Source organism: Phocoena sinus, chromosome 1 (assembly GCF_008692025.1).
Source record: "Phocoena sinus isolate mPhoSin1 chromosome 1, mPhoSin1.pri, whole genome shotgun sequence".
Taxonomy (NCBI): Eukaryota; Metazoa; Chordata; class Mammalia; order Artiodactyla; family Phocoenidae; genus Phocoena; species Phocoena sinus.
The window spans coordinates 8,308,705-8,334,276 of NC_045763.1; the positions used below are offsets into that span (position 1 = coordinate 8,308,705).

The following is a 25,572-nucleotide window of genomic DNA, read 5'->3' on the forward strand; positions in this document are numbered from 1 at the left end:
TTTTATTAGCATTTGTGGAATTTATTCCCAAACTCTCCTAATCTTCCGTACACAACCATTTGATTTGCATAACCCAACCCCCTCTCATAAAAACTGGCTGCTAGTTTAATTAAAAAATGTAAATTTGCTGTCATCTCGGGGCCTGGTGAATTAGGACGACATCGGCATTTTTTATTGCTAAAGACCTTCAGATTGATCCAGCCCTTGGCTGAACTATGGTGGAAGAAAAGGGGTCTACATGACCCCTGAGGGTCTTGAGGTTCTGCTGTCCCCTCCTGAGAAGCCCTGGTTCTCCCACCACTGAACTGCTTATGGCTGTAATGCTTCAGAACCTAGACCCGGAGTGATGTTAACCCACGACCCAACGCTTACTGGGTCCCTGGTGCCAGCAACCCTTTGGGCCCTGTGTCTCCAGCCTTGTACTGTGCTAGAGAGGCCCTGTGGTCCCCCAAAAGAAGAGCCCCTCATCACATCAGCAATGAGTCCAGGCCAGAAACGAGGCCCCTGGCCCTGGCTGTGTGCAGAAGTACATCCCAGAGGTTGAGGAAAGATGAGCACTCAGTGAGCCCAGAGACAGGCTCAGAGGGGGATCTCAGAGCTCCCACCTGCTTCCCTTTTTTTGTGAAGAGGGGAAAAAGTGCTTTTCTTCTGAAGTTCTGAGACTAAGGGAAACTTTCAAGTTCGAAGAAAAAGCTGAGATGGTATCACCAGATGATTCCTCCAGGGAACGGTCAGAACTTTGACACCCTGGACCTCCTCTCACTGAGCAGCCAGAGTCCAGGCCTGGGTCCTGCTGGGAGGGCCCTGCTCCAGCTACGGAAGGGACCAGAGCTGACCACAGAGGCCCTTCTAACTTCTAGGAAAAGTTTCCAGAGCCTGTCCCTAGAGGGCTGGGAGAAGTAAGTGCTGGGAAAGATGCTACAAGAGGTTCTGCCACCTGCAGGCCCAGGAGGCCCTCTCTCCAGTCGGGGGCACCCTACAGAAGGGCTTTGGAGTCGTGCCCTGACAGCAGGTGGGAATAGGGCAGGAGGGTGGACTCCAGCTCCAGCTGGCATCTGGGTTAGAAGGAGGAAGCTGAGGGCCCGACTTCCAGCCAAGTAATGCCTAGGTCCCCTGTGCCTACCCACAAGCAGAGGCTCACCTGTCCCAGGTAGGGGGTGGTGCATTACCACCACCGGCCCATCTATAAGGTCTGCTTTTAGCTGGGATGGCGGGGGGGGGGGGGGGGGGGGCAATCTCTGAAGAAAGGGGGTGGGGCCTGAGAGGGAGGCGATGAGACACCTGACTAGAGGTGGGGGGGGCTGCTTCTCTGTGGGAGTGAAAGGCAGGGAGGGGCAGGGTGGCAGCAGTGGCCTTAGACACCTTAATCACTTTGCCCAGCAGGGGTTGTTGCACTTTTCCTGGGCACAGAGGTTCCCAGGACCTCCACATCGAATTCTCCAAGATCACACCTGGCTGGACATAGTATTAATATTCCTTCCCCAACAAACACACTTCTCTCCTTCCCAAAGCCACTGCCATGTCCTGTCACCCATCCTGGGCCCCCTAGTGCTGCCTCCTGCCCTCTCTGCCCACTCCCTTTTGACTTCAGGAGGTCAAATGTCAGCCCATGGATCCCAAGGGGCAATGCCATGAACTTGGGCCATTATAAACAACCACTCTTAACAGTCACCCATACCACCTTCTATAAATGAAACAGAAGGGTTCAGAGATCAATCTCAATGAATTATGAACCTGTTTATCACTGACTTCTTTTAAAGACATTTAGCAAGAAGACAGCGCTCTTGTCAGCCTAGCATGAGGGGCCTGGTCAAAATTCCATTTCAGTACTGAGGGCTAAGGGAAAGCCTGAAGAACGTAAAGTAAACCTCACTCTGGACTCAGATTGGAACCTCAGACAGGAAGAGAAGAGAAATGTTGAATACAATTAGATTAAAACCAATAACACACCAAAATCTCAGCATAAACTCTGCTCCAGGCCAGCACTATGCTATGTGGAACCCTAACCTAGGCGCCATGCTAGGCCCCCCAAAACCCATACGTCCAAATTCAGTAGTTTGCCTGGTCTACCCTCTCCCAGGGTAGGGGCTAAGGGGGATGGGAGAGAGTCCTGGGCCCCTCACTTTGAACTGATAACAGCCGCCTCATCCCACGGATTCTCAGGTGAAAAATACTCATTGGCCATAATAAGCAGCTTGATCATCCGACACAGCCTCGTCCCACATAAATTAAATTCCTTTACCTTGAGAGAGTCGCCCCGAAACCAGACTAACCGCCTTTCCCAACAGGACGCTGCTTTCAAAAACTAAACCATCCCCCACTAAAAAAAATAAAAACACACACCCCACAGCCAGATACACAGAGATCTTTGCTGGAGAAGAAAAAAAAAAACAGAAAAAACACGCAGCCGTTCAAAAAACACGGAGCACAAAAAACAAAAACCCCACGAAAACCCCCTAAATGCTCTCTCTGTGTGCCCCCCAGCTCCCTCTCCCCTAGGTTCTTTCACAATGACAAGCATCAAATTAGTCACAGTCCCTAAGCAAGTAACAAATAATAACAATAATATCATCGGAAGCCTCACGATCCAGAAACCCAGGCAAGAAGCGCAGCCCGCACCGGACCCTCTCCAGACCAGCACCCCCCCGCGCCCCGCTCAGCTGCTACCTCATTGGGCTAAAAATAATAACTTCCGTAAAAGAACCGAAAGAAAAGTGAAAGAGCCACCCCTGGTTCCCACCGGCCGGTACCTGTACCAAGATCCATTCTCCTCTCTTTGGTCCCAAACTCTTCGAGGAACGCCAAAAAAAGAAGAGGAAAGAAAAGAAATCTGTTTAGTCTCTCGCAGTGCCCCCCACTACCCACCCCAGCTTTCCCCCTCCGCTCTCCGCACCCTTCCCCCATCGAGGGGCGGTCAAGTCCCCGGGCCTGGGGGAGAAATGAGAAGGGAGACCCGGAGGGAGAGCGAAAGTTTCTCCCTCCCGCCCCTCTCTCTCTGGCGCTCCGGCACTGAACACTCAAAGCAGCTCCTCTCTGCTCTCGAGTTTATTAAACTAAAAGAGAAACTATTTATAGACGCGGCCCGGGTCGGGGGACCCGGCCGGCCCCCGAGGCCGAGGGGCGCCCCTGCCCGCGCCCGGCCCCGCTCCCGCCACCCCCGCCCCCGCGCCAGGGTCGGAGCCCCGCGGCGGCGCCCCCTGCCCTCCCCGCCCCACTCCGGTACTCACCATAGTCGGAGAGTCGAAAGCCGAATTCACTTAAATAATCAACTTTCATAATACTTAATTAATGCCTAATTGCGACTGATTACTCCCCGAATAACAAGTTGTTTTAAAGCCCTGATGTCATTGCTCCTGACGGTAACACTCAGGGTAACAGTTTGGCAGGAGGGAGCGGGCAGGCGGGCGGGCGGGAGTGGCCGGGGGCGCTGCCAGGCGCCGAGGTGATTGGCAGGGTGGCCGCGGTACCGCCTCCTCCCGGCCCAGCCCGCACCGCCCCGGCAGGTGAAAGAGCAGAGCTCGGCCCGCCCGCGCGCGCGTCCGCCCGCGGGAGGCTGGAGTGAATGAGCTCGCGCTCGCCCGCCCCGCGCCCGCTCCTTCAGGCGCGCCTCCGTCCGTCCCCGCGCGCGCGCGCGCGCTCCTCACACGCGCGTCCTCGCCCCGCGCCCGCTCCCTCACGCTCGTGCGCGCGGCCTCAGCGCACCGGCCCGGGCGGCCAGCCTTATTGGCTCAGCGATTGCCCAAACCTTAGACTTCGGAGGAGGGAGGCGGGGACTCGGCGCCCGGGGACTGGAGGGAGGGGAGGCGGGAGGGGGACGCGGCGGTCCGAGAGGACCCTGCGGCTCGCGCTCGCGCCCCCGCGCCAACTCTGGCCGGACGCCGCGGGCGGGCGCGCGCTCGCACGCTCTCCTCGGCGCTCCGGCCTCGCCGAGCGCGACTCGATGGCGGCCGCGCGGACTCAGTCCCCGGCGCCGGCCGGCCGAGGGCTCGCGGCGCGCGCATTCGAGCAAACTTTTCCGCGCCGGCGGGCGCAGGTGTGAGCGCCGCGGGGTCGCGCCCACCGAGCTGCGCGCCCTGGTACGCCCCCCGACCCCCCGGGCTCTGGGTGCTGGGGTACCAGGCGTTTCGTTTCCTCCCCATCCCTGAATCTCTTCCTGTTGCTGTTGGCGGTGGTGTTTTTTAGCTCTGAAGAGGAAAGACTCCGGGGCCTTGGGCCTGGGTGTCCCGGGGAACAGTCGCATCGGCCTCGCGCTGTTTCGCACACCGTGCCCGCCGCAGGCTTCACGAGTGCGGGAACCCCCAGGGCTGCGCCACTTTGGTTTGGCTTCGCCTTTAAATGAGCCCTGGCTCCCCCGCCCCCACGCCGATTCCGGGTGGACCCCGGCTCCGCGCCACATCACTGCTTTCCAGGCCTTCCTCCTCCCGCTGCCCCGCAGTTCCGCCCCCAGCCCCGCAGTGGGGACGGCACCTCCTTCCTCCCTCACCCTGCCTTGGCCACCTGTCCTCCGAGGGCCGCCACCACGGATCCGCGCTGTCACTTGGGCTGCCAACCGGCCCTCTTGCCTCTGCCACCTCCCATGCGGGGCCGTGGCAGACAGGGCACAGACAACCCTCAACCAAGGAGCCAGCGTCCTGCCACCTGCCGCCTCTGACATCGCCGCATTTCCTATCTGCCAGTTCATCGCTGGACCAGGGCAACTTCTCTCCTTGCCCTCCTTTCCCCTCAGAGAAAGCACTTAGGTGTATCTTTTGGTCCCCAGATGTCCCTGCTGCAGCCAGATATGTTGAGATTCCTTAAATTTTAGTCATCTAAGTTAACCACTGGGTAGGAGGCAAGGAAAGAAGCAGGCGAGTAGGAAGGTGGGCAGTTTTGCTTGTGAAGTACCTGGATCTCACTGTCCCCAGCTCTTGGTCTGTCCCTTCTGCAGCCATCCTGCTGCCTTCCTCCCCTCTCCTGTTTCAGGGGAGGCCACACTGCCTTCAATGAGGGGAGGAGACCAGAACCCAGGTTTTCTTTTCTCTGGTCTTCCGGCAGCATTCAGCAAAATGGCACTGGACTATTTTTGCAATATTTCTCTTTTGCAAAGGGAAGGGCCCAGGGAGGCCTTGGGGCAAGTCAGGGAGTTAACAATCTACTCTTTTTCCCACTTTCCCCTTATTTTTCTTCTCCCTTTATTTACTTTTTTTTTTTTTTTTTTTTTTTTTTTTGCGGTACGCGGGCCTCTCACTGTCGTGGCCTCTCCCGTTGCGGAGCACGGCCTCCAGACGCGCAGGCTCTGCGGCCATGGCTCACGGGCCCAGCCGCTCCGCGGCATGTGGGATCTTCCTGGACCGGGGCACGAACCCGTGTCCCCTGCATCGGCAGGCGGACTCTAAACCACTGCGCCACCAGGGAAGCCCCCTTATTTACTTTTTAAATTGCACTTTAGTTCCAAATGGCCTCACAGGGAGATTAACATCCCTCCCCCATTCGACTGCTCTCCCGGTTGCCTTCTTGGCAACCCCCATTCCTGGTTGTCACACAACCCTCTACCCTTCAGACCTGCCCCATGCCTATGGAGGACGAGTAGCTGGAGAGGCCCAGGAGCTCTGAGTGTCCCCCAGTCCTAAAACCCTGAACAAAGGAGCAGAGCTCCTTAAACAAACCAAGCCCTGTGCTCCCCAGAGGCTGGTACAAAAACTGCTGGCACCGAGCAACCAGGCAGCAAGGACCATGAGCTTCTCCCCAGGTGGGATCTCAGAGAGGGCACTGCAGTGTCCAGGACTGCTCTGGGGTACACACATGCCACTGGGTTCTCCCACCCATGACTCCCCAAAGCAAGGCTTACAGCTTTGGGTTGTAACAGCAGTCAGTCAAACCCAAATCCCAATCCTGAAGTGTCTGCTTCCCCATCTGAGCAACTGGGATGTAGAAGGAAGCCTGAAGACCTAGGGGTAGAAGGGTGATTTCTGGGTGCATCTGAAATGTGCACGTATGGGGAGCTCCCTGCATATGTGACCCACACGGCCTAGGGGCTCCCTCTGAATGTCCTTCTGGGCTTCTGCTGAGGGTGGTCAGGGCATGGGAGGGCATGCCTTCCAGTCACTCACACAGGACCAACAGGATTGGCTGCACAATAACTTGGGGGCCTCTGGTGGACAAAGGCTGGAGAGGAATGGCTGAAGGGATAGAACTGAGAGAACCAGACGGAAGGCGGAACAGGCAGGGCGGGCGAGAGGGGCTCGCCAAGCGCAGCCAGTGGTAGAGGGAGGCGTGAGCCGCCCGGAGAGCCTCAGCTCTGCCAAGACGATGGCCACAATCAGCCACTGCAGGCTTAAGAGGCTCTGCCCAAGAGCGAGGGGCCTTCCTGAAAGGCACAGAAAATGAGGCCATCTTAGCATGTTATGATTTGAGATTTGAGAAGGCCGAGGTCGTGTCATGGAGGGGGTCCCCTGATCTCTCTTTCTCTCCGTGTGTGTACTCATACCAAGGCCCAGAACCCTGGCACCTCTGAGTCTATGGCCCATTTTGCCTTGAGAACCCTGATGTGGTAACACCTCTTCGACCCTGAGGCCAGGCCACAGGGAATGGAAAGCCCAGTGCCACAATTCCTCCTGGTCTCGAGGCCCTGGGCCCAGAGCCACCAGCTCCTCCCCTCACACCCCACCTCCAACGGAAAACGTGGAGCCCTGCCCAGCAACGCCACCCACCGGGCCCCTCACACGGGTCCAGGGGAACCTGTCAGCTGTCCCAGGACAACCTTCCCTCACTGGCTCCCGGCGCTCTCGCATCCCCAGTTTGCCCACTCAGTCTCTCTCCCTCCCGAGCCCGGGGCCTTCTCACTCACCAGCCTATTTACACACCAGGTATCTCATGCTTTATCTGCTCTCATTTTGAATTTGTAACTTTCACATAAACTTGAACAAAGCTCCTTTTGTTCCTGCACCCCACCCCAGGATCCCAATAAACTGGTTCCCTCTGAGGCGACTAGGCCAGGACACAGGAGCCTTGGCCAGACGACTGCGGGTACATGTCAGCAAGCATGTTCGCACCTGCGGGGAGTCTGTGTGCCTGCGTGTGAGCGCACTCCCCAGGCGGGCGGCGGGAGGGGTCAGGGGGAGCCTTGGGTGAGCAAACTGTGGATGGGAAGGATGGTGGGCATGGAGGGCAGAGCCCAGATGCCATGGCGCAGGGACGGGATAGCCTGCCAGTAGGGCACGAGAGGTCATGGGCCCCGGATGGGTGGGTATCGGGGCAGGGGGTAAACGGGGATGAAGAGGAAACAAAGAGCAGAGAGGCACAGCAAAGTGGGTGGCGGAGCGAGGGGCTGAGGCCAGGCTCGAGCTAAGTGTAAGGCAGATACAGGGATCGCATTATGGCGGTCTAGGGGCTGGCACGGCCGCACGCTCAGCGCCGTAATCCTGTTAGCCAGCAATCTCCATTCCGAAAGAGCTTCATTTCTTTGTGAATATTTGTAAACTAGATATCTAATGGAAAATTATAGGAAAATTATAGTGAAATTCATGACGGAGAAATCCGATTATCCCTAATTCAATTATGCCATCTTAGCCCACACAGCACATTTCCCATTTTTTTCCCATAAATACCGATGCCAGGGGTCCCGGTAATCAAATAAAATTGAAAATCATCTTCCCATTAAATTCAATTAGCCGCAATTTCTAAAGCCTATCAGAGATTTTAATTACTAAATTATAAAATTCTCCAATGCTAAATTGAAACCAAAAAAATTGCACATCCTTATATTTCAGAGAAAAAGAAGGGGGGCGGCCGGCAAAATCCTCGGAAAATGCCCTACTCTCTGTGCCCAGCTCCAAAGCAGGTTCCCCACCTGGAGGGACAGCACACCGCTGCCTACTTGCCAGGCTGAGGACGAAGCCGGGGGGCAGAGGAGAGGGCCCTGTCAGGGGAGGGGCTGAGGCATGTTAATTTAACAGAGGGGCGACACCTGCAACCCCAAGCAGCTGGAGCTGGGCTGGCCCCTAGAGAGGACTCGCGTCCTCACTGGCTGTTCTGGCTCCTAAGATGCCCTCAACTTTGTCCCCCACGGAGAGTGAGGTCTATAACTGCTACCTTCTTGGCCCGTGGACATGGCTCGGGCCCAGGTCACAGCTTGGCCTCAGAGCAGCAGACCAGAGGCAGCCGGCTTCTTACTCAGTGGCTGGCTCTCTGACCACCCAGCCGGGCCCCCAGATGGCCTGGGCTGGGTCAGACGTGGGAGTAGGACGGAACCCGATGTTGAGGGTGGCCAGACATCATGGGAGGGTTCCGTGGCCCCGAGCCTTCTCCAGAGCATTCCCAGGAGCCATGGGTCCTGGCTGTGTACCAGCCTCCTGAGAGAAGAGCTGGGGATGGACATGGCCCAAATTTGGCCTCTCCCTGTACTTCTAGCTCATTCCTTGTTCTTACCCTCTTCTGGGAAGCTGACCGGCTGAACTGGCCAGAAGGAATACCCTTGCCCCGCGGGAGAGCTCACTCTTCTACCCCCATCTCCTTTTAGGGAAGTGCTGGCCATAACCCCAACGGTAGCCCCTCCTCTCTCACCCCCCCCTCCCCCGCACCCGCAGGCCACTTACCCCACTCTAAAGCCTGCTCTAGGAGTCAGAAGAGCCTGGGGAGGTGGCACCGGTGGTAGCATAAAGGGACCCTAGATCTGAAACCCAAGGTGGGTGGCTGGGTGGGCAGCTGCTGGGCCCGGCAGTTTCAGGGCAGCCAGGAGCTGAGCTGCCAGCAGCCCAGCACCCAGGGAGCAGGGAGCAGGTTTAATTTGCCAGGCAGTCAGGAGTGCCAGCAGGGGAGGCACCCGCAAACAAAACAAAAACAAAAAAGTTAATTATCTTTGGCTTTTTCTTAATAAATATCCAAACTGGCCCAGCCGGATCCTCCGCTTTGGAGGGAGAGAGAAGAAGGAGGAAAAAACCCCAAACCAAATCCAACAGACTCATTCTCTACCTTTCCCTTTGTCTCTCATCCTTGTATTTATCTCTTATCAGAGGCAGTAACAGTTTCACATTAATTCCCAAATTTTGCAAGTGCAAGAGTGTGGTCACAAATAGTTGTTTTGTTTTGTTTTGTTTTTTTAAAGTTTTGGGGTGGGAAAGTGGACATGTGAAGAAGAAAGAGGCAGGCAGGAGGAAAAAAGACGAGAAGAAACAGGACAGAAGCAGAGGGAGTGAGAAAAAGACAGAAGGAAAGAGAGAGAAGGAAAAACAGAGCAAGTGTGATGCGGGGAACTGAGCTCGTTGCATTGCCCCCAGCGACACGGCCCGGCCTGTGGCCCCAACCTGGGCAGGGACCTTTTCTGGAATGTTATGTTGGCATTTTATTTCAGTTACAATTATCGGCTACAGGAGATAATGGGGATTTTTCATCTTAAAGCTCCAAACCACGTAGGTCTCATTGGCCACTTGGGCTCCCCTGCTGCTGCGAGTTCCTGTGGCAGCCCTCCCTTCCAGGAGCTTGGCTGCGGAAGAGGGGAGGTGGGCTGTCCTTCTGAGGCGTGTGACTTTTTCTATGTGGAATCCCAAGTATACCTGGGGAGAGAGACGCGTGTTGCCACCTGGGCCTACGTGTCGGGATGGTGCTCATACACGCCTGAGCCCATGCTGTAAGAAACATCTGGTAGGGCACGTGGTGGGGGGTAGGCAGCCAGGACATCGGGCAGTCCCTCACGGAGCACGGGCACTGCAGTCCCACTACCTGGGTTCAAACCTTAGCTCTATCTCTCACCAGCTGTGCAACCTCAATCAAGTCACTGACCCTCTCTGAGCCTCCATTTTTCTCAGCATCAAAGTCAATAATAATTAGTGATTTCCGAGGGCTGAGGGTAGGGGAGAATGGAGAGTCACTGCTAATGAGTACTGGCTTTCCTTCTGGGGTGATGGAGATAGTCTAAAATTAGATAGTGGTGATGGTGGCACAACCTTGGGAATATACTGAAAACCACTGAACTGTACACTTGGTATGTGAATTATGTCTCAATAAAGTGGTTATAAAAAAGTGGGGATAAAACGGGGGAATGATAACAGCACTTACTGCATCGAGCTGTCATAAGGGCATACAGAGCACATAGCTTGGCACAGAGTAACACTCAGTAAGGATTCACGAGCAGTCACTCATATGGATCGCGGAGGATGGGCTGGCGTCCTGGGGCCTGGGCTGGTATCCATGAACTCATACTGCTGGGGCTTACAAATGTCTACCTGGGGCCTTGGGGCCGGGCCAGCAGGTTGTCAAGCAGCTGAGCTGCCCGCCCCCAGTACTTGGTCGAGGCTCCTGGGCGACTGCTCCCTGGCAGGGATGGGAGAGTGCACGGCCCTCCTCCTGCCTCCCCGCCCGCGTCCCTGGAGAGGAGGCTGCCCACCGTGGCAGGACGACTCTGTGCTCACTCTCCCCGTCTCACAGAGCACTCATATTTTCCATGTGCAGCAGACCGTGAATTCACCTTCATACTAGTTACAGGGTTATTTAGCTTCTCCTGACACTGACAATCACCAAACTTTAATTCGCTGCTTGGCTTCTCCCTGCTGCGCCCTCTGCCCACCCCCAAAATCACTGGGAGAGGATGGGAAGAACCTAGGTCTGGCCCCCTCTTGCCAAAGCCTGCCCTTCGGAGTGATGGAGCGATGGGAGGAGGGGGGTTGGTCAGAAGGAGAAGATGATGTGCAGAGGGCGGAGAGAGAGAGCAGTCCGGGAGAGAAGAAGTACCACCAGGGCTAAGGGGGTCTTCCATCCCGCTCCTCTGGCCTGACTGACACTAATGTATTCAACCCGATGTCCATCCCGTTATGAAGGAACACTCAGCTGACTGGGCTGCGGGTCTGAGGGCTGGCAGCCCTGGCCAGGACCTCCGGGGCCAGGACTCACTGAGATCCCAGGACCAGGCAGCTGGCATGGGCTGGCTCCTCTGCCTGACGCTGGACGAGCAGGTGCCCATCTGGGAACTCACCAGAGGGAGCCCATTCTTACCAACCTGAGAAGCCAGCTCTCATTTCCTCCCGCCTCTCCTGTGCCAGTCTCCTGTCAGGCCAAGCCCTCCTGCCCTGTAGAGGTCTCTCTCTGGCTTACAGCCCTGTTGCCGGGATCACGTCTCTTCCTTTGATAAAGCCAGGGGGGGTCTGCTCAAAGCTACTGACAAGCATCAGATGAGAAACAGAGACTGAGACATCGCCCACCAAGGATCCCAATCACACAATCCTGGGACCAGTGTAGGAGACAGGGCCCAAATGTGGCCACGAGTCTGCTTCCTCGCCCAGTGGGAGGGGCCACTGCTGCCCTGAGCACCCAGGCCAGCCCCAGCAGGGTCTTTGTCTCTCTTCCCTTGCCTTCAGCAGATCCCCTTCTTTCTGTCTCCTCTGCACTCCCACACCTTTCCAGGAGTGGGCCCAGCTTCCAGAAGATCCAAAGAGGCCTCTGGTTAGCTCAGGGGCCAGGCAAGCCCAGAGATCTCAGACTCTTCCTCGCAGCTACTCTCCACCTCCGGAAGTGGTCACCATCACCTCTCCCCAAAGCCTCCCGGGCAAGCGAGGTTTCCTCTGAGGACGATTTGGTGGAAACAGGGGACTCTCTTATTCGCCAAATCCAAGCTGGCTCCATCAGCCACTCATTGGGCGGAGAGTCCCAGGAGCAGAGAGACTCACAAGGCAAGGACCTGGGGGGCTTGCAAAAGCAGAGGCAGGGCCAAGGGCAGAGCCAGGAGGGGAGAGGCAGGGAAATCCACTGGTGGGTCCAAGCTCTGCCTGCTTCCTCCCAGCCCTGTTCCACTGTCCCACCCCTGCTGGCAGGGGAAGTGGCCATGGTGGCCTGGGCAAGAGAGATGTCAACGGGAGCGATGGCAGAGATGGAAGAAGGGGCTTGTTGACTGCAAACTGTCCATTATGGCTCAGATTATAAGCATATTGCGCAGGGCTCTCTGCACGATGCCGAGGAAATCCAATACGCTGAAAGGTTAATGCAATCAATTAGGGTGACAAGGAAGTAAAGGAAAGCCTTCGGAGTAGATGAAAAGGAGAGAGAGGGAGAAAGAAAGAGCGCCGTGGAGTTGGGGGTGGCAGTACGGCGGTGGGAAGGTGAAGAGGAAGAGAAACTAATGGGATGCAGAGAGAAGGCTTGGAGGGGAAAACAGATCTACAAAAGGCCAGGAGCCCGCGAAAAGAGGACAGTAAGAGAGACGGCAGCAGAAGCAGCAGGAAAGGGCAACTAGCGAGCTGTGCGGGGACCCGGCTCCCAGCTCGTCTCAGACCTCTGACTGCTGCACAGCTTCAATTTCCTGCCCGCTCCCCCCTCCCCCCTCCCTGCCAGCCTTTCCTCTAGGGCTTGGAGCCTGGCTCCCAGATTAGCTCACAGCGCTAGTAATGTGCAGCCTTGGTCCCTGCCCCTGTACTGAGCGTGTGCCCACCATGTAACGTCCAGGGCCTTCTCCACAGAACTGCAGAGTGGGTCCCAATTGCCCCAGAATGGGCCCAAGTTCAGACCCGGACTCTTCCCTTGGTTTGCTTTGCTCTCAGCAGACCCCACAGCTTTCCCCTATGCATCCTAGTTCGTACTTGCAACAAGCCTGCAAAGCAGAGAGCCTGGTGGTCAGGGCTCCGTTTTGCAGATAGAGGAGCTGGTGCTCGGAGAGGTTATGCGACTTCCCAGGGCCCTGCAGCAGACATGGAGGAGCCGGGACCAACCTGAGAACTCCAGTGACTCCCAGTCCACCACCCGTGCGGCATTTTCTTCCACGGCCCTCGCTCAAGCGAGGAGCCTCAGCTTCTCCAAGGTGAGGGACTCAGTGGTCCCAGGGCAGGGGTGGGGGACTGCATGGAACCTGCTTAGGGATGACTGCTGGCTCCTACATGCATGGTGGAGACCCAGGCTCTGGCAGGTGAACAGGAATGAAGGAAGGAGGGAACGCAGGCGCTGCCTACCTGTCAGGCCCTGGGCTAGACACCTTCGGCCCCATTCACTCACTCGCTTGTCCCAGTAACCCTGCAAAGTAGATATTCTGCTCACCTTGCAGAAGACGAAACTGTGGATCTGAGAACTTGCTGAAGGCTACAGGATGGAGACACAAGGCTCCTGGATGCCGGGAGCAAGAGATCTGAGGAAACAGTGGCTGTCAAGGAGAGGACAAGCCGGGACTTCTAGGTAGGTGGGACTGAGCAGGAGATGAGGTCCGACAAAGAGTAGAGAGAGAAAGGGCAGCCCCAAAGGGACCAGGACTGCAAGCAGCCCCGCAACCTCAGGGACAGGGCTCCCTGACAACTGCCCAGGCCCCTCAGAGCAAGATACGAGCACAGAGCAGGATGATGGTCGCACAGCACTGTGAACGTACTTAATGCTAGGGAACTGCACACTTAAAAATGGTTACAATGGTAAATTTCATGGTGTGTATATTTTACCACTGGGAAAAAAAAAAAAAAAGAGCAGAGGGCAGGAGTCAGAAACCCCAGAGGGAGAGACAATAAACTTTTCCTATAAAGGGCCAGATAAATATTCTAGGCTTTTCAGGCCAAACTGCTCTGTTGTAGCTACTCAGCTCTGCCATCACAGAGTGAAAGCAGCCATAATTGATATGCAGATGAGTGGGTGTGGCTGTGTTCCAATAAAACTTTATTTACAAAAACAGGCAGTGGGCCAAATTTGGCCCTCTGGTCATACTTTGCCAAGCCTTGCTCCAGAGAATGGAAGCACTTGGGGCTGACTTTCAGGACAGAAGTAGCCAATCTGAACCTTGCCAATAAGTGGAAGGAAGGGCTGGGCAGAGGGCTCAGGAGGAAATCAGGTTCTCATTACCAGCAGAGGGTGGAGAAAAAGAAGGGAAAGAGAACAAGGGTTGGATGGGAAACAGATGTCCAGGAACTGATCCATCCCAGCTCCCAGCATCCTAAGCCCTCCACGGTGCTTCAGAGTCTCAGGGATGATACGAAGGGGCGGAGAGTTGAAGCTCTCAACATGCTAGGAGTCTTGATGCCAGGAGAGAGGTGTTGAGCTCTGGCTAAGAGAGGACAGGGGTGAGGCAGCAGCAGGGTCGGACTGGCCAGAAGGGATGCCAGGGGAGAGAAAGGCGAGGAGAGAGGCCCGGGGAGCAGAGCTGTAACCAGGGTGGTGCTGGCGGCAAAGGGAGGAATCCACAGGCCCCAGTGAGAGCGCAGGGCGCAGGCCGGGCCTGCCCTACACCGGCCGCCTCTGATCACGTTTTCAGGGCCACTGCCCGCCGGCACAGACAATGCTGGGGGAGCCTTTGAAGTCCGAAAGGGATGCCGCGGTGGGAGCCTCGCGAATCTCCTCCCTTCCCCCGTCCTCCCGGGGGAGGGGGCCAGCAGGACAAAACCCAGAGCCGGTCACAGCCGGGCCCCCGAAATGCGTGAGACAAAGGGAAAACAAACAGGTTTGGAGCCAGGCGCACGGTGCCGTGTCTGTCCCCCGCCCCGCCAAGCACGGATGATGGATGGCTGCAGCCAGCCAGCTCGCCCGCCGGGCAGGCCCCGCTATTTACATAACACTGGCGTTCCACCGGTCACCTCTGACACGGCGCTGCCTGGGGCCGAGGCCCGGTGGCCCCGAGGTTCCTCGAGCCACCCGAGAACTGAGACAGCCTGTGAAGGCCCGGCCAGGCCAGGGGAGCCCAGTGCCTGGGGGAGGGAAGGGCAGCAGCCTGATCTGGGCTCAGGACCCGGGGCCTCCTCCCTGCCAGCCTCCCACGGAAGAAGGAGGAGGCCACGGGGCCGGCAGCTTCCCATGAGAGAGGACTTCTAGGGCTTTCAAGTCCACGCGGTTCCCCAAGCATGAGCTACAAGCAGAGCTTCCAGGGAGAGCTGGCAGCAGCCACAGGGGGCAGACAGCACTGCGGAGAGCTGGGCACGGTACTGCTGGGCGGCTGAGCCCTGGCACCACAGATACCCCTTTGCCTCACGCTGCCTTGAACACATTCCACGCCCAGAGTCAGCGATCCACGGGTCCCCAGCCCATTTCCAGCCTAGGAACGAATCTGAGACCCTTCTACTGGAATCATCTTTTCCTGCCAGGTTCAGATGGGCAGTGTGGTTCCAATTCCCCGTCTCCATCTTCCAGACCCACCCTGGGGGCTCGGCACGACTGGGCCCAGCCCAGGGTGACACGTGTGCCAGGCGCGTGGTCACCACTGGGGGGAAGGACCCACGGATCAGGGAAGGGCTCAGGCCTTACCTTGTAGCGGGTCCTAGAGGCTCCTCTCTTGCAGTGCGGGCGTCACTTCATCCTGGGGAGGGACAGAGAAGAGCCTCTTAGCCTTTCAAGGCAGGACACGTACAACTCCCCAGTGTGTGCCCAAGGGCTCCCTGCCACCCCCAGGCCAAGGGGCTGATGCTCCAGGGTGGCCAAGGGTGTCAAAAATTCAGACGCGCGAAGTGGGCACTGATTTTGGCTCAGCTGAAAGGACGTGCCGACCAAAATTTGAAAAGATTCAGAAAGCAGCAGGGGCTGATCACAGTGGAAATATGGTCCTCAGGGCACCACTAACCAAAGAGAGAAAAGTCAGAGCATACTGCACACACCTCCGTGGAGGCAGAGATGCGGGTGTGCAGGTCGGGGTGCTCCCCTGGAGCGGCAATGGCTGAGCAGCAGGGCCTGGGGACAATGACAGGGTACAGCAGCACCCATCCCTCACTCTCTTCCCTTGGCCCCTGAAAACCTACAGCATATGGGTGACTGAGGGGCAAGGGTGGACCAGGGGCCAGGGCACCAGGAAGCCTCAACTTGCAGGAATAGGCTGCAGGCAGCACCTTCCACCCTGGGGTCCCACTGGTGAGTCACAAGCCATGCCGGGGGCCCACGCAGGGAGAGGGAAAGTGGCCCAGCAAGGTAGGGGGACTTTAGCCAACACGTGACTCAGCCCAGCTTGCCAGGCCCAGGCCCTCCTGCCCAGCGCCGCGTGAGTCTGGGGAGCTAGGTTCAAATGGGACAGATGCCTCGTGTGGACAGAAAACCCAAGGAGCCCTCTGCCTGCTGGCCTGGGCCCACCTGCCCTTGCCCAAGCCCGCCCCGCTCCCACACCGTGGGCCTTCAGAGCTCCACCCATACTCGGGAAGGGTTTTCTGCTTATTAGGGTTTTTTTCTCCCTACTCCCTCCTTTGTGGCTTATCAATGATGCAAGAGGAATAACACCAATTTCCTTAGGCTGTGTAATCCCCAAATCAGATTGGGGGGATTGAGAGAGCTGAGGTGACCTTGTACAGGGCTCTGGGAATGCCACCCAGTCCCGCCACCCGCCCTCCCGTTCCCAGGACATATTTAGACAGATCATGCTAATTGTACTTGACGCATCCTCTTAAGGAGGGCTGGGTCCTCTGCCAGCTTTCACAGCCTTTGCTGGGCTGCCTGGGCAGAGGGTGCCCACTGAGGCAGAGCCCACTCTGCTGGACACCGGGCTCTGGTGGGCACTGAGCAGTTGGGGGGGTTACCCCACGGGCCTCTGATGCCCATCTGACCCAGATGGTAGGAAGCTACGATTCTGCAGAGAGCTGGGCGGACAGAGAGAGGGGGCAGCAGAGAGGAAAGGGGAGCCCTGCTGAGATGGGAGAGGGGGCCGAGGTGGGAAGAGTGCAGAAAACAAGCAGTCGGAGCGGAGAGCTGGATGAAGTGGAGGCCAAGCAGCGCTGGGCCACGGGGCAAGGGAGAGAGACCCTGGGCCTCCGCTGAGAGGTGCTGGGCAGGCTTGGCTGTCAGAGCTCACAGCCCAGCCAGCCCGCCCAGGGGCCCAGCGGGGCGTCATCGCTGTCCGGTCCATCCCACACCCGCCCGCCTGAGATCTCTCAAGGCACCCCGGCCAGCCTCCCTTGAACCTCCAAAGCCCCCCAACTCCACAACTCCAGTATCTCCCTTCCACCACCTTTTTCTCCCCTCCCATCCTCCCCAGCAACTGTGCATTTATTAATTCATGAGGCACTAATTAGTTCTTTGTTTAATTTTGTGTTAAACAGACTGACCAGAATGATAACGACTCGCAGTGCGGTGTTGCCGTCCCCAACCACCCCTGTTTTCTGACAACAAGGGAGCGCGGGAGACCGGAGCGCTGAACCCAAATCCCTCAGCAGTTGCACTTCATTAAGTCAAAATGTGACAAGAAGCTTAGAGAGCAACTTGCAGATCTGATCACACAGAACAATCGGGGAGGAAACTTTCCAGGAGTTGGCTGGGGGTGGAGGAGGGATGGGGAGGGCGGAGATGCTTACCGTGCGGGGACCAGGACGTGAACTGGGGTCCTGCCCCTCACCTGGCCCTGGGGCAGGCGGCCTGGCGGACGGGAGCAGGGAGGCTGTCTCTGGGTGGGATCTGGGACACTGGGTGGATTCTGGAGCCCCCGTGGGGACCTGAGAAGTTCAACTTTCTCTCTCTCTGTCCTGCCCGGGCATCTTCCCCTGTCACTCTGCCTCTCACTGTTCCTGCTCTTTGGTTCTGGCCTGTGTGAGTGAGTGACTGGGCACACCCAGGGCCTGGCAGAGAATCAGAAAGCTGCTGCAATTAAGGAAGGATTCTGCAAGGCCGGGGGGGTGGGGGGAAACACAGAGGAGACCAGGAGCCCTAACACTTAGGAAGGCTGAAGTTAAGTGCAACCCTTCCAGGCTAAGAAACAGAAGTAACGTGCTCGGGGATCCTGGCCAACATAGCCACTCTCCGCCTGCTGTCCACCCGTCCACCCATCCTGCACTCATCCAATGTTCTCAACCTGAGTACTCTGACCAGAAAACTGAGGACCAAGAGGTTGAGCTCTATGCAGAGGTACACGGTAAATCAGAAACAGAACCAGGTCTGTTTGGCTTCCAGGCTGTGGTAGCTGACCGTAGGCAGGCAGCTGAGCTAACAATGACAACGGGCCTTGTTACCTGCTCCCTCCTGTCCATGTGACAAAGCAAGATCTTGGCCCAGACGTGTCAAGCTGCTAACTCCATAGGTCCACAGGGAGGGATCGGAGTTAAGCCCTGTCCCAGTCTAAAGACAGGGCCCCTGCTCTCCTTTTACCTGCCCCTAATCTCAGAAGATGTGGACAATGTCTTACATAAGTGAGAACACGGAGGGGGATGTGAGGAGGAGAGTAAGAACAAAGCACACAGAGAAAGCTGACAGACCAGAGCCCGGACTGTGTGTGAAGATCCTCCCGCCTTTGTCCCATTGGCCACTGCGCCAGCCCAGGTGTGGCCTGACCCACCCGCTGACAGCCGGGGCCTGAGGCAGAGTCTGCAGGTCAGCCTTGCCCTCGCCTTCCCCCGGCCGGTTCCGGTTCGGAAGTGCAGTGGTCTCTCACCCGAGCCTGGCAGCCCCGGGCTGGCTTCTGTTCATTTGCTGTCAGGCTGCCTAAGCAAACCAATTAAAACTAATCATTGATTATAAAAGAGAACAAGAAGAGTGGAAGAGAGGGGAGAGGGTGGAAGGGCGACGTGGGAAGGAGGAGAGGGAAAGCGGGGCAGAGAGGGAAGCCGCGGAGGGCCTGCAGAGAGCTCGGAGTGGGGCACTGTGGGCCTGGGAGCTGGAGGGGACCAGAGGCACAGGAGGTGCTGGAGTCGAGGGAGGGCAGGAAGGGCGCCAAAGGTGGTAGGGAGGGGGCTGCCGCGGGGCGGGGGGTGGGTGGAGGGAAAGGCTGGCGAGGAGGGAAGGGGGAGAGGGAAGGGTGAAGAAGCTGCTGTGACCGGCGTACCAGGACCCGAAGAGGCCTCACCCGCCTGCAGTCCCCTCTGGCTGGAGCCACCGACCATCCGGGATGTGGCTTCCGAGCGTCTCACCCTGGGCTCCCCGGCTCCATATTTATGAGGCTCAGCTGACTACGCACCGAGCCGGGCTCCTCAGCCCTGCCGCCCCTACCTGCTCCCCAGCCCTCGCGGGCCACAGAGGGGAGGCTCGGGGCAGCTGTCGCGGCCCATCTACCCCACCCCCCCATGCTGTCTCCTGCCCCCTCCGGCACCCGCACACACCCCGTCCGTCTCCAGGCCGGGCCCTTTCACAGGGCTGAGGCCGTGTCAGCGGGCAGCTTGAGGAGGGGGCAGCACAGACAACAAGGGGCAGTGTCATGGAAACGGGCACTTTCCCCGAGAAATATTCTGTTTGGCCTCCGTCCTGCATTGAGGAGCTGTCAGGAGCCTGAGTGAGAGCCAAACCACCCCGGGACCAGGCGTGACAAAACCTATTTTCTGCCTCAAATTTGATTGATTAAAAAACTTTTTAGGAAAACCATGCTAAAAGAGTGAAGAAAAAAAAAAAGAGAGAGCGCGAGAAGGAGAAAGACAGAGAAAGAGGGAGAGAGAGGAACGAGGAGGAAAGAAAGAAAGAGAATGAAAGTGCTGAGGGCTCAGGGCCACGGGCAGGGGCTGCGCTGTTGCCCGGGCAACGACGCCAGGACCAGCGTGTCAGCCCGGTGGCCGCCACATAACCAGGCACAACGGAAAGGTCAAAGGAAGCCCCAAACTTCTACACCGTGGTTAGCAGACAATGAGGGGCCGAGGCGGCCAGGGCAGGTTGTCCGTCCATGTAGGGGAAGGAGCCCAACAGCCGCAGGCAGGCAGGCCGGGGACAGCTGGGGTCAGCGCCAGGCCTCCGGATTGGCTCTGAGGAGGCGGGTAGTGGTCTGCAAACACAGTCTGGGCTGAAATTTGGCCAGACTCCTTAAAACCCTGTATAGGCTCAGGAGGAAGGATCTAGTAGTTTGGGGGCAGGAAAGGGGTTTCCCCACCTTGTTCTCGAAAGTCCTGGCTCAGAGAGGTACCCAGCTGACCCGCCCATCCTGCAGGGGCTGAAGCCTCTGCCGGTCCAACACCTCTAGCTTGCTCTCTCGGTCTCACACCTTCCCTGCCCAGGCCCTTAGTTCCTTTACTGGATGCTGCCCTGGGTGGTCCTCACACCTGGCTTGCCCTCTCTCTTTTCCCGTCTCAGAAACAGACAGGCCCCGCCATGGGCTAGGACTGTGATGGGAGGCCGTGCCTTACTCTCTCTGGGCTGCAGGAGAAGGGCCAGCCTCCCCACCTTTCCTGAGCCCCAGCAGGGGGAAGAAACTCCTCCATCTTCCAGAGGCCCTGCCTGACCACTCCAGGCGGAGTTGGCTCAGATCTTCCTGGTGGGACCCATCCTATCCCCAGGAAGAGGGGTCCAGGTGAGCGGCTGGGTTTGCTCTTCCCCGTCTAAGGGCCTCGGAGGTCCAGGTGAGGAGCAGACCTGGCGAAGATGTCAGCAAGAAGGTTTCTCTGGGGTGCTGGGAGCAGTGCGTCCAATGTGGTCTTTGCAGCTCAGGGCTCAGTGTGGGTGAGGCAGTGCCTCCTTGGATAGACGGCGCGTTCCATCAGACAGATGTACAGAAGGACAACACCTGCTCTGGGCCCTGCCCAGCCCTCCTCCAGGTCATTGGCTTAGATCCCTCCCCGTCCCTGCTCCACAGCGATCGTCAGGACGCACACTGAGTACGTCCCGTGCGCATGACACTGTGCTAGGCCCGAGGAAGAGAAAATACACAGCTTACATGAGAAACTGCAGAGGAGATGAGACCCAGGTCTGAATCCTGCCTCTGCCACTTACCCTCCATGGTGTCTGCCGGGGCAGGCTGCTTAACCTCTCTTGGCCTCAGCTTCTTCAACTGAAGAGGGGGCGGTATGAGCCCCACCTCAAATGCATTTCATTCAGTAATTTTCCTTGAACACCTACTATATGCTGGGTACTGTCCTAGACCTGGAGAACACTGGTAACCAGAGACAGTCCTCACGGAGCTTCCGTTCTGCAGTTGTTGTGAAGACCCACTGAAATAACACACAGCACCGTGGTCTGTCACACAGTAAGTGCTCAACAAATATTACCTGTTACTAGCTTTCAGGGGCCCTGCCTTTAATAAACTGGGGAGAGGTCCAGCAATTCCACTCCTAGGTATATACCCGAAAGATTGGAAAACAGGGACTCAAACAAAAACTTGTACACGAATGTGCGCAGCAACTCCACTCACAATAGCCAAAAGGTGAACATGACGCAGATGAACGGATAAACAACACGGGGTCCCCACAAAACAGAATATTATTCGGCCGTGAAAAGGAATGGAGTTCTCATACGGGTTACAGCATGGATGAACCTTGAAAACATTATGCTAAGTGAAAGAAGGCAGATGCAAAAGACCACATATGATACGATTCCCTTTACATGAAACATTCAGAATAGGCAAATCCATAGAGACGGAACACAGATTAGCGGTTGTCAGGGGACGGGGGAAATAGGGAGTGACTTCTAATGGGTATAGAGTTTCTGTTCGGGGTGATGAAAAACTTCTGGAACCAGATATCGGTGATGGTTGCACAACACTGTGGATGTACTTAATGCCGCTGAATTGTACAGTTTCAAATGGTTACAGCAGTAAATTTTATGTTATGTGCATTTTACCACAATAAAGTGATATAGCTGAAGAAGGAGAAGAAGGAGAAGAGGCAGCTGCAGCAGGCGAGCAGAAGGCTATTCCCAAGTGGCAGCTCAGCATGAATACGAGACGAGCCAAGCAAGGGGGCGAGAGGTGAATCACCCTAATTTCAGACGGGTCCCCTCTCCTTCCTGTCCTTGAGAACGGCGTGCGCTCCCGCCCGAGGCATTCCTAGGCCTCACAGATGCGTTGAAGAAAGAGACAACACGGGAAGGCTAGGGTGCCTCCAGAGATGGGGGCACGCGTCACTCAAGAGCCCACGATGCCGTCTCCCCAGCCCTGCCGTTCCTCTGCACACACACGGCTTGGCTCCTCTCGCGTGTGAATCCCAACACGCACGGCCCACTCCGTCCATCTCTCCGCCAGGCTCCCCAGACCACTCGTGCTGCTGCCCAGCATCGCAGTGCCACACGCTGCCCCCCACGTGGGGAAAGAGGGTCTGAGTCAATGACTTCCCTACCCACAGGGCTCTCGGGCTCCCCAAGGATGGGGAATTCCACCCTGCAGGAAAAGCTGAGGATAACAGCCCTCCCAGCCCTCAGCCTGCCCTCCTAGCTGATCCCGAATGCATGTGCGCACAGAAACCCCTGCCTTGGCCCGGGAACTGTCAGGAGATCAACAAACAAAAGCTGCTTCTTGACAGGGAGTCATTTATATTTTAGCTTCGTTCCATTATCCTAACGAATCCTTCATCAGCAGAGGCAATATTAACGGCAGAAAATCAGCTCATTACATCCGGGGGGATTTCATCAAGACGGCAATCATGTACGCAGCTCCCCAAGCCTTCAAGAGGCCAGTATGGCTGTTATTTATTTATTTTGTTACTTATTTATTTAATTTTTTGGGTTCTTTCCACATAATTGCACCGCATCTCAGATCTTTAATAAATAATTTGTAGGTCCTGAACTGCAGACAGCTTTGCTCTCTGCCATGAGAGCCTGCGTTAGACAAAATATTTACCAATATTTGAAAGCCATTAGAATCAGGAGGGAAGTGGGGAGGGGTACTCTGTTCTTCTAGAAACAGCCTGCTCTGGGGCTCCGGTGCTAGGCCCTCACTCCAGTCCCCCAAGCTGGTCTCTTGGGCTGGGAAGCAGGCCTGTGTTGCCTCCCTGGGCTCACTTAGCTTCAGCAGGGTATTCCTGGGAACTCTTCGAGAGGGATGCGGCCATCTCCAAGGATTCCTGCGGGCTTCTCATGGCTGACGTGGGCTGGTTGCTGGAAGGGACCCCCTTGGTGAAGGGGCAGGAAGCTTCCACATGCTGAGCTGGAGCAGTCTGTCGGGATGACACTCCCCGGGTTTGCCCGACCTGCAAAGGGAGCTCAGCAAGGGAAGTCTTCATCGCGCTACAGCAGGCCCTGGCTCTGCTGCGGTGGAGCGTGAAGAAAAGTCTGACCCGGGAATTCCCTGCTGGTCCAGTGGTTAGGACTTGGCGCTTTCGCTGCCGTGGGCCTGGGTTCAGTCTCTGGTCAGGAAACTAAGATCCCGCAAGCCATGCCGCGAGGCCAAAAAAAACAAAGAAAGAAAAAAAAAGTCTGACCCATCCCTCTCGGCTCTCCAAGGTTATGCCTCCCACTTCAAAGGAAAGGAAGGTTTAGTGGACCCAGAAGGCAGACTTAGTGGGCCCATTCTACAGACAAGAAAACTGAGGCTCAACAAAGTGAAGCTTTCTTCCCAAGGCAACACAGCTAGGAAAAGGCCCAGAACCAGGATTTAGACTCAGAGGTGGCTCTGCCGGGCCTCCATTCTTTCCACTAGGCCAGAGCTTTCCAGTGACACAGCCCAGTCTTCCAAAGGCTCCTGGCTCCGACCCACGAGCCTGGAGTGGCCACTAGGGCCGACGGGCACCCCCTGCCACCACCACTGGGCTGGCCATGCTTTCACAGGCTTTTCCCAGCGGGGGCTGGATTTCTGCCCAGCCAGGAATGTGCTCCCAGGATGTCAATTCTAATCTCCCCAGCGCTCTGACAGAATTAAGCTCCAGTTTGTCCGACAACATCCCAAAGTTTCAGAAATCCAGGGCAGACTCTCTAATCAGGCTTCAGGACAAAGGTCTGGCCTGACCCTGTCACTTCCATTTACTCCTCCTGTCTGTCTCCCAGTTGCTGCCTTTCTGCAGCTTCCTCCACCCTCTGCCCTTCCCTGGCCAGCTCAGCCTCCACCCTCTCCTCCAAGCTCCCCTGTTTCTCCGCCCAGAATTTCCCCTCTCTGAGCAGCTGGGCTAATCCTGTTGCTCCACTATCTAAAGCCGAGGAATTCCTGTGAGACTGACCTGCCGCTAGCGCTAGGCCTGCTGGCCTCACCTTGGCTGGGGCTCCCTCTGGTTCGTCACCTCTAGGGAGCGCACAGGCTCAGACCTCCTTGGCTCGGGAGAGGGTGCAAAGTTATTCTCGAACTCTGCTCACCCTTGCCTTCGGTCAGCCTGACTTTGGGCCCCCTAACTGCCCCTGACGCATTCGCTGGCCTTGCCCAGCTTCCATCCTGTTTGAGGGGCCAGCTCGTGGGCTCTGGAAAGCCTTGGCCCTTCGGCCGTGCTCGGGGACACCTCTCTGGGCAGAGACCTCCCTTCCTCAACAGAGCCTGGGGGGCCCCAAGAGGAACACTGGGTGGAGGACAGCAGGAGCAGCCCTGAACATGGCCTGGGCAGGGCCTGCGGTGAGGACGCCAAGCCCCTGGCTCTGCCGGGCTGCGGAGCCATCAGAAAGTGGTGAGGAGCACGGGAGCCCGGCAGCTGGGCCAGGAGAAGCCCTCGTGTGCAGCCAGCCAGAGGGCAGGCCCCCAGGATGCTGGGGAAGCAGAGGGGCCTCCTTCTCCACTGCTCACCACGCCCAACACCCAGCTTCCCTTCCACACGGCTCTCGGGTGGGCCCAGAGCGCTGACGCCTGACTCGGTTTCCAGAGGAAATCATATGCACAAGCTGGCCGGAGGAGGCAAAACCTTACAGCACGTTCAGAGGGGCGTGGATGGGGGACCGTGAGCTTAAATTTGTTTGGTTCACATCCAAAGACTCCCGGGGAACAGAGGGCACGGGGAGCAGTGTGGACACTCAAGGGGAACAGCAAGGGCTACGGCACTTGAGCCTGTGCGCTGACCAGAGGCCAGATCAGGGGATGGGGCTCCTCCAGACAAAGCGGGGGCAGGAAGACACACACGGGGTGCAAAGAGAAGGCTCAAGGCGGGCAACAGAAATGGGAATGTTGTTCTCCTATTCTGTTGACCCTCCAGAGGCACAAGAAAGCTGGAGTGGCCAGGGTAGGGGCGCTCCCCCAGAGCCGCCCAACTGGCAGGAAAGTCCTGGAATGTGGCAGGTAGGCAGGGCCATGCCACAGCTCCTCGGCTTCCCCTGGGTGACCTGGGTGGAGACCTCACCCTGGGCATGGAGTTCTGTCCTACACAGGCTGTCTCACGCCCTCCCCTCCCCGGCTTCCTCGGCCACGGCCATGTGGTACGGAGTGGGGATCACCTTCCTCAGAGCTGCAATGAGGGGCAGCCCCTTACTCCCTGATGGTCCCTCCTGCACCCTGCCTAACATCCCCCCCCCTCCGCCGCATCCCAAGGCTGGCCCTGCCCTCACCAGCACAGCCAGCCTGGAAGCCTGAAGGATTCACCTAGAGCCTTGGGTGAGCTGGGCTGGTGGAGGTACAGGAGCAAGAGATAAATGACACGTCTCTGTAATCAGCCCTTTCTCTAGAAGATTGAAAATAATTATCGTCTTTTTTACTTAATAACAGAAAAATCTACAAAGGTCACCGGTGGAGAGTAGAAGACGGCCTGTCTGTCAGTCCTTTCAAGGAAGTCCCTGCAGTTTCAGTGTACCCGCCCCACTCCCGACAACTCCACAATCCCCCCGAACTCCCAACTCTGCTTTCCTGCCCTTCCTTCTGCCTCGTCTTTCCTTTCTTGCTGTGCTGGGTGTTGGTGAGATGTTGGGTTTTTTTCTTTTTTGCAATTTATCAGCAGATTGTGTGGAGCTGAGTGGTGTGAGCCTCACCCTGCTAAATAAAGCTTTGGTATTTCTGATAAAGCCATCAAATTCCTTATCACACTGACACAAAGTGCATTTAAAGAGACAGACACCCTGTCCCTCCCTTCCCACCAGCCCCTGCCCCCTCCACTCAGTTCAGATTTCCAGCTGCTCAGGCTCTTGTGGATGAGACACCAAATACGGCTCTGG

General features: G+C 57.1%; 1 protein-coding gene across 3 annotated transcripts in view; it reads right to left on the reverse strand.

Annotated features, from left to right (window-relative positions):
- The window catches only part of CASZ1 (castor zinc finger 1), a 147,819-nt gene that overhangs the window by 50,495 nt on the left and 71,752 nt on the right, over nt 1-25,572 (reverse strand). For 2 of the 3 annotated variants that reach the window (XM_032605175.1, XM_032605184.1), the window contains exons 3-4: nt 15,169-15,220; nt 2,751-2,789 (exon numbers count right to left, since the gene is read on the reverse strand). In XM_032605175.1, coding sequence (XP_032461066.1) covers nt 2,751-2,766 — 16 coding nt within the window. In that variant the 5' untranslated portion in view covers nt 2,767-2,789; nt 15,169-15,220. Of the gene's footprint in view, nt 1-2,750; nt 2,790-3,227; nt 3,381-15,168; nt 15,221-25,572 lie in introns of those variants that run through there. The other variant, XM_032605166.1, reaches the window with a different exon arrangement.